The following is an 8,283-nucleotide window of genomic DNA, read 5'->3' on the forward strand; positions in this document are numbered from 1 at the left end:
GAGGGTCTGGAGGGCGATTTTGGGGTCGATTTTTGGGAAGTGATGCCAATCGAGAGATCTCGCCGAGCCCTTTTCGGTGGTGTGCTTGCGAGCTTTTTTTTCGCACGGGAAGCATTTTTCGTACTCGCAAACGTGAATTAGTCGACTAGGCTGGGTGCACCAATACGAGAGTTTCCTCTCGCACCGCCCTCTGCCTGGTTTCTTGCCGTGTTTCCTGCTAGTTTCCCTACAGCACCCTCTAGTTTCCTTGGGAAACTCCGTGGAAATCATCAATTTCCCGGGCTCTGTTCCCTCTGAGCCGAGTCTGAGGCTGGTTTGGGCCCCAAATCAGCCAAATCGGCACAAAATACCGGGGTATTTTGGTTTGTCGGCGCAATTGCGGGTGTACGTACACCTGTGGAAAATCCCTGGTACATACCGCGTTGGTGTCCAGTCCAAGCCTGACTGTTGTTCATCTTTCTACATACATACATACCTTCACACTGGTCGAGTCATAGGCGCGAGGGGCGTGTGGCTGAGACTCGGCTCGTGAGCCCCGCAGACTTATCTCGCCTACCTAGGTACCAACCTCGCTTCGTCGAAGCGGCGCCTCGTACACACACACCCACCCCGTTGCAACTGTCGCCGGCTCGCGACTCGGTACCGCCGGCGAAGCCGTCCTCGTCGAGTGCGTCTCGCCACGTACGCGCGCGCGCACACACACACCTCAGTCTCTCGAACTGTCAGAGTCTCTCGGGGCCACACGGCCATCCGAGAGGTCCGCAGCTGCTGCGCGCGAGCAAGGTCTGCTTACACGTCTTTCAATCGACTTCCAGCACAGCAGTGTCATGGCCGGCGCTACATCAAAGCAGCGAGAGGAGAGTACCGCGCCGTCCCCATCGGCGCCACCGCCTCCCACGCATCCAACGCCGGGTCGTACCGCTCCACCGAGCTGAGGAAGCCGTCGTCGTCGCCGAGGCCGCCCACAGCGTACAACTTGCCCTCGACCACGGCCACGCCGTGATCATACCGCTCCTCCGCCATCGGCGCCACCGCCTCCCACGCGTCCAAGGCCGGGTCGTACCGCTCCACCGAGCTGAGGCAGTCACCGTTGAGGCCGAAGCCGCCAACAGCGTACAGCTTGCCGTCGAGCACCGCCACGGCGTGAGCCTGCCGCTCCGCCGCCATCGGCGCCACCGCCTCCCACGCGTTGGCAGCCGGGTCGTACCGCTCGACCGAGCTGAGGGTGCCGTCGTCGTCGCTGTACCCGCCAACAGCATAGACCTTGCCGTCGAGCACCGCGACGGCGAGAACGCGCAGCGCCGTCGCCATTGGCGCCACCGCCTCCCACGCACCCGCCGCCGGGTCGTACCGCTCCACCGAGCTGAGGAGGCCGGCGAGGCCCCGCCCACCCACAGCGTACAGCTTTCCGTCGAGCGCCGCCATGGCGTGATACGCGCGCGCCTCCGCCATCGGCGCCACCTCCTCCCACGACATCGTAGCCAGGTCGTACCGCTCCACCAGGTTGGAAGGTGCGAAGTTGTCGGCCACACTCTGGCCGCCCGCCGCGTAGAGCTTGCCATCGAGCACCGCCATGCTGACATACTTTCGTGCCGTCGGCATCGGCGCCACAGCCTCCCCCTCCCACTCATTCGTTGACGGGTCGTACCGCTCCAGCGAGTTGAGAAACTCGTAGTCGTTGTCATCGCCGCCGATCACGAGGAGGCGCGGCCTCTCGCGCTTCTTCAGCGTCTCCTTCCAGCCGCGGCGCCACGGGCGGCACGTCCCCTTGACGGCGTGCTCCGTGATCGGCAGCTGGGCGAGGATGTGCGGGGCGAGGTCCGGCGAGAGGAGGACCTCGGAGAGCACCCACTCGGGCTGCTCCACGAGCCGAGCGGCGTGCTCCTCCGCCACGCGCAGCGCGGCGTCGCTCGCGCCCGCCTGCGCCTCGATGATGGCGCACAGCTGCTCTGGCGAGAGGCCCGCGACGCGGGCGCCGATGCGGTGGGAGGCCATCGGGCGGCCTCTGACGGAAACCTTGTAAGATTCTTTTCTGTAAAATTCTTTTCTGTACTTGCCGCATCGACCACAGAGTTCACCTTACTACCTACCTACCTACAGAGTACCCTAGTGTGCTATGATTGATGTTTAACCATCTCCCGCTTGGCGGGCTTTGGCCTGTATACTTTTCAAAAAGGAAAACAGAGGGGCCCCAGCACTTTGCGTTTCCGGAAATTTCCAGGGAAAACAGAGGGTGTTTGGTGCTCCATGCTGGAAACTCGCGACTTTCCCTGAGTCTGAGAGCTGGTCTGGGGCAAAATCTGAGGCAAAATCGAGGAAACCGGCAACATCCCGGGCCTTTTCCAGGTATACCCGGGTTTTTCCAGGTACCCGTGGGGCGCTAGCATCGGCCGCCCATCGCCGCGCGCGGCCTCCTCCTGCTGCTCGTCATCCTCCGCCTCGAGGGCGTCCGCCAGCGCGCTGCGCCGCACACCCCGGCGCACAGGAGGCGGCGCCGGCCGCACCTCGGCCGCCTCGTCGGCGCCCGCGGCACGGGCGCATTGCTCGCCGTCCACGCGGTCCATCGCCGCATCCCCATCCCCGTCTGCGGCAGCGCCGCCTGCGCCCGCGCCGGCCTGCTCTGGGACGGCGCGCCACCGCTCGTCGTCCAGCATGTGCCACCACCGCCGATCCGGGTAGCCGTCGTACTCGACCTCGTGCACGATCCGTCCGTCCCCGTCCTCCTCCCGCGCCATGACGGTCGCAGGGTACCACCGCTCGCTGTCGCAGAAGATCTCGAGGCGCGATCCGGTGGACAGGACAGTGTGGCCGTCGAGCGCCGCCCTGGCATCCTCGCGCTTTCGCTTCCGCCGCTTCGCCTTCGTCTCCTTGCTGCGCAGCAGGGTGTAGTTCGGGCCCACCTCCCGCACGCTGTCCAGCACGTGGACGGCGCTCGCCATCTCGACCGCGTCGTCCTCCGGCGGAAGCTCCGCCTCGCCCGCGGCCGCTTCCCGAGCGCGCTCGTCGCGCATCCGCTCGTGGTGGGCCTGCCGACGCGCCACGCCGGCGCCCGTGTGCCTCGCCGCCGCGTCCGGCGACGGCATCGATGCTGTCCGCACGAGCGTGACTCGCCACTCAACGACCTCCACGACCTCCACGACCGCCGAAAAGTTCTCCCACTCGCGCTGCCCCAAACCGAGTTCTCTCTACAGTTACATACATACCTGGAAAATACCCGCGTAGTTTGCCGGTTTCCTCTCGGTTTCGCCTCAGATTTTGCCCCAAACCAGCTCTCAGACGCCAGCATGCTGAAATTCTGGAAAAACCTGACCGGCCCCTGCGGTGCCCCTACCTACCTACCTACCTACCTACCCTACTTATGGGAAACTAAAAAAGAAATCACGGGCCTGGTGAAGGTGGGGTACTATACCAACTACAGTGATGGCTGGCGGTACTCTCCTGCTGGATGTAGCGCTGGAATTGCGGGCACTTTGCTCCGGGGGCGTGGACGACGGCGTGAAAGGGGCAGAAATTCTGGTAGAGGATGCCAAAGTCCTGGCAAAGGGCGGAGATCTTCTTTGTGCCGGTCGCCGCCCACGCCTCCTTGTTGGTCGAGGCGGCCGCGCCCGCACCCTGCGCCGTTTCCTGTGTAGGGGCGGGGCCGGGAAGGGCTTACTCCTCGCCGGTCAGTCATCGCGCGATTTGGGGGATGTGGGGGATGTGGCTTGGGGGGCGCTGGGCTTACCGTGCGCACGACAATTTTGTCGCTGATCGCCATCTTCTGCGGCAGGAAAGAGGGGGTGAAGGGCTTGCCTCCCGAGTCCTTGAAGGAGGCGACCACGTAGATCTTGTTCATCGTCTTGATGTTTCCGCGCTTGCCCGTCCACGAACCGCCGAAGGTCGAGATGGGCTTAGCATCCTTGCACGATATAATCGCGTTCTTATACTTGGCCGCCTCGGTAGTCGTGATGATGCCCGAGGTGAGGAGCTGCGTCGCCCGCATCTCCAGGAAGGTCTTCCCGCCGGTGCGCGCGGTGAAGAAGAGGGTGACCATCTCGCCAAACAGCTTGAGGTGCTCGGGGTTGGAGACGTCGAGGCCTGACGGCGTCTGCGTGAAGAAGAGGACGACCACGCCCTCCATCCGCGCGGCGTACGCCGGAATGCCGGCCGCCTCCGCCATCGTGTAGACCTTGATGCCTTTGTAGGCCTTCCCGCCGCCCGCCACGTCGTACAGCGAGGCGGCGCCGGCCTCGTCGATGGTTAGGTGGGCCGCCACCTTGATGGTTAGGTGGGCCGCCACCTTGAACGAGGCGCCAGCCTCGTTCTCGAGGTAGGTGAGGAACGCCTCCTTCACGGCGAACTCGTCGATCACCTCCGAGAGCACGTCCTGGTTCATCGCGCCGGCCTTGCCCGAGCCGTCCGCCATGACGACCATGGTGATCGGCGCCTTGAGCGAGCCCTCCTCGCTGAGGAGGGTGCCAATGATTTCCGGCATCTGCATCGAGTCTAGGAAGCCGTCAAGGCTGTCTTCCTCGGGGGGGCCCTCCGCGACGGTCTCGAGGGAGGAGGCCATGATGCCCGGCATCTGCGGGTTGACGCCGATAGGCTGTCCGTACTCGCCCCGCTGGCGCACGTTGCGCCCGGTCGCCTCGCCTTGTGCGCGGAGGGGAGAAGGCCGCGTGGAGGAGAGGGAGAGGCCGGACAAGCCCGTTTGGCCGACTTCCATGGGTTGGGGCACCTGTGGCAGAGCTGCCGCCGGTAAGCCGTACGCGTGCGTCACGGCAAGTGTGACGATGATTTTTCGTGTCCACCCGATTAAGGTGGATCGACCGGCCAACATGGGACCGGTGGTGAGTGGCTGAGTGCAGGTGCGCGCCAGGTTGGGGTATCCGGGAGTCATGGGATCGGCGATGAAGGCGTGCGAGAGAGAGAGAGAGCATCGAGAAAAAGAAATAGCGTTCTGTATGTACGAAGGTAGGAGGGTGGTGCCCTGCCGCTCGGCCATGCAGACAACCCTGGGAACTGGCTTTCGGAGCCCCCTTCGCCGTCGTTAGGCGAGCCGTCTATTCTTTGCTCTCTTCGCTGGTGAGTAATGCCACGCTCTGCCTCCGACCCGCTGCTGGCGGTGCCGCCACCTCCCACCTCCGCTTCGTCGTCGATTGACCAAGAATCGCCAGCATCGGACCGACAGCGAGCGATCCGCACCGCCATCGCCCTGCTGGCTGTCGCAGCCAGCTACGTGCTCGCCTCCACGTACTCGTCGCCACAGGTGCTGCAGGCAAACCGACCGCCTCACTCCTTTACGGCTCCAACGGTTGAGGGCGGCGGGTACTGCTATACTCCTCCGTGCAACCCATTCTCGGGCACCTTCAAGTCGCCACTCTTCCGCAACCCTACTGCCGTCGTGGGCACGCCGCCAGACATGAAGCGTGTGGTTGCCTTTCATGGCTACCTGGCCGCCCTCCTCGGAGGCAGTCTGCTGCTGCAGGCCTCTCCCCGGCTGCGGGCGGCGTCCTCCGCCAGCGTGTGCCTCTACCGCCTCTGGCGCGGCTCCTTCGGCGCAATCCTCTTCCTCCTCCTCTCGGGCTCGCTGCTTGGCTGGTGGGCGGTGGACGCGGCTCAGCTGGGCAAGCTCAAGCCCTGGGCGCACTCGACGGCGGTGGACAACCTGAAGCAGCTCGGCTCTGCGGCCGGCCACAGCCTGAACCTCGTCCTCGGCCTCTCGCTGCTCCCGATCGGCAAGCGCTCCTCCCCTGTACCGCCTGTCTATCGGACACGTCCATGACGCGTCCCCGGCATGTCCAACAGGCAAGCGCTCCTCCCTCTCCGCCGCCTTTGGCCTCTCGTGGGAGAGCGCCCTCGCGTACCACCGCTGGCTGGGCGGGCTCGGCCTCGGGCTGATGCTCGTGCACGTCAGCCTCGAGTTGGCGGCCTGGGCCTTTGACGGGGCGCTCGTCACTAACCTGCTCCACTACGCACCCACCCACGCGGACACCGATATCAACGCCTGGGTCATCCCGCTGATGGAGGCGGTCGGCGCCGCCTCCCTCCTCGCCGGCGCGGCCGCGCTGCCGGCCGTCCGCCGCAGGAGCTACTACACCTTTTACCGGCTGCACCTGCTGCTGCCCCTCCTCCTGGTCGCCACCCTCGTCCACTCTTGGGACTTTTGGCAGACGGCGATGGTCGGGTTGTGGCTCTACCTCCTCGACAAGGCGGAGCTCGCCTCACTGCTCGCCCTCGACCTCTCCGGCTCGCGCCGCTGCACGCTCGAGGCCTGCCGCCCCGTCGGCGACGACTTCGTGGCGCTTGCGCTCCGCTTCCCACGCGGTGCTGCGAGCGCGCGGCCAGGCCAGGTCGTCTACGTGCAAGTCCCATCGCTCTCCTGGCTCCAGTTTCACCCGTTTACAGTGAGTGACCGCGGCGCCAAGGTCGGCGAGCGGGCTTCGCTGAGCGGCGGGGGCACCGCCCACTCTCCCGCCGACGCGGCGGTGCGGCACCTGAGCATCAAGGCGGGCCGCAAGGGGTCGTGGACGCGAGGGCTGCACTCCCTCGCGGCGTCCCGCCTGGCGGAGGGTGGCGGGCAGGAGGGTGGCGCGGCGCCGCTGCGGGTGCGAGCGATCGGCCCATTCGGAGAGCCGGAGGAGCGCGCGGCGGCGCATCCGCAACTTATCCTCGTGGCTGGCGGCGTCGGCATCACGCCGCTCTCCGCACTCGCGGGCGCATTCATCGCTCGGGCGGCGGCGGAGCCGGGGTCGAGGCCGCCTACCACTTCGCTGCGGCTGGTTTGGGTAGCGCGGGACGTGCGGCTCTTCGTCGAGTATGCGCTGCTGCTGGAGGAGCTGATCGCGCTGCCTCGCACCTCCGTGCGGCTCTACCTGACGGGCAAGGCACAGGAGGAGCGACCCCTGCCCGCTTGCGTCGGAGACAACGTCACGCTCGGCCGCCCCGACCTCGCCCGCCTCCTCCCCTCCCTACTCGGAGAGATGAGGCGGGAGGCGGCCGCACCGCAGCCGCGGGCCGCGTCTGCGCCGGACGCGCGCAGGCGGGGGGATGGAGGAGCGGTGCTCGGGGCGATGGAGGCGGGGCATGCCGCCCCGGCCAGAGCCTCGGCTCCGTCAGGCGAGGGCTGGTGGGCGGGTGCTGCGGTGCGGCCGCACGTCTTTGTGTGCGGGCCGGCCGTGCTCGAGGCGGGGTGTCGCGCCGCCTAAGCGGGCAACGGAGAGGACGCCTTCGAGAATGGGAGTCAAGCGGGCAGCTGCGAGGAGCGCACGGATCTGAGCTCGTTCCTGTGCGACGATGGCATAGAGAGCGGCGCTGAGGGTGGCGGCGCCGAGGGTGGCGGCGCCGAGGGGGCCGGCGCCGAGGCGGGCGGTGCTGGGGCGGGCGACGCTGAGACGGGCGGTCCAGCTAGCGCGGAAGCCACGAGCACCTCTCAGCAAGCGCAGGCCGACCGCGCTCGCAGAAGCGAAAGTATGTCCCTCGCGTGGAGACGCGAGTTCCGCGCCGCTTGCTTCCTCCTCGCGCCGCTCTCGATGATGAAGCAAGAGCCAGCACAGTGGCCGGGAGACTACAACGAGGCACTGCGCCGCGGGCGGGAGCGCAAATACGGCAGCACTGGCAGCGGCAGCGGCAACGAGGCCGATGTCACGCTCGGAGCGAGTGGGAATGGCGTGAGCTCGTCGCCGGCGGACAGCAATGAGGCGGCGAGCAGCCACATGGACCGCAGGGGCGTCGAGGCTTGACTACGTGAGCTGGTTAGTCGGACAGAGCTCACATATGTTGCTCTCTTTGGATTCAGCATTCACCCCACCCCGTTTCTGGTCGTTGTACATCTTCCTGTCCGTTCGCCGTGCCGCGTGCGCGATGGCGCTCTGCCCAGCTGCGCGAGGTGGAGCCCGATGGTGGGGTCGCCTGGCTAGTCGCCTGGTGATGGTGGTTTCCCCTAGGCTTTCGCTTTGTATCGAGGCATGTGTCATCTGTCAAGTCCTGCTATACACAGAGGCTGCGGCCCAGGTTTTTTTGACACGACACCGGTCAACCTTAAATAATCAGTAAAGCGGCGTGCGCATTTGCGACGCACAATGCAAAAACGGCCAGTGGCCGGCCGAATGGGCCGCGCTGATGCGACTGCTGCCTTGCACCAGAGCCGAGTCGGTACTAGACTAATAGTCCGGGGACTGTCCCGGCGGGGTCCCCGGGCCTCCGGCCTCGGTGGCGCCCTCCGAGGAGCTCTCGCGCGCCGACTTGGTCTCGGCCTCCGCGACGAGGCTCTCCCAGTTGGCCGTCGCGAGGAACCTTCGCGCC

At 66.1% G+C, this 8,283-nt stretch overlaps 3 protein-coding genes across 3 annotated transcripts; 1 reads left to right on the top strand and 2 right to left on the bottom strand.

Moving 5' to 3' along the window:
• Positions 1-516: 516 nt before the first annotated feature.
• On the bottom strand, positions 517-1,647 carry EMIHUDRAFT_372672 (kelch domain-containing protein; the record flags this gene model as incomplete). The annotated part of the gene is made up of 1 exon (XM_005756200.1): positions 517-1,647. A coding segment is annotated over exon 1 (760 nt), but the record flags the coding sequence as incomplete, so codon positions are not given.
• Positions 1,648-2,641: 994 nt separating this feature from the next.
• EMIHUDRAFT_372673 (hypothetical protein) lies at positions 2,642-3,176 on the bottom strand (the record flags this gene model as incomplete). The annotated part of the gene is made up of 1 exon (XM_005756201.1): positions 2,642-3,176. A coding segment is annotated over one exon (366 nt), but the record flags the coding sequence as incomplete, so codon positions are not given.
• Positions 3,177-5,071: 1,895 nt separating this feature from the next.
• Positions 5,072-7,187, top strand: EMIHUDRAFT_250790 (hypothetical protein; the record flags this gene model as incomplete). The annotated part of the gene is made up of 2 exons (XM_005756202.1): positions 5,072-5,756; positions 5,788-7,187. The coding sequence occupies 2 exons, from the start codon at positions 5,072-5,074 to the stop codon at positions 7,185-7,187; spliced, it is 2,085 nt and encodes a 694-aa protein (XP_005756259.1).
• Positions 7,188-8,283: the final 1,096 nt, after the last annotated feature.

The sequence above is a fragment of the Emiliania huxleyi genome (genome assembly GCF_000372725.1).
Source record: "Emiliania huxleyi CCMP1516 unplaced genomic scaffold EMIHUscaffold_983, whole genome shotgun sequence".
In the NCBI taxonomy this organism is placed as follows: Eukaryota; Haptophyta; order Isochrysidales; family Noelaerhabdaceae; genus Emiliania; species Emiliania huxleyi.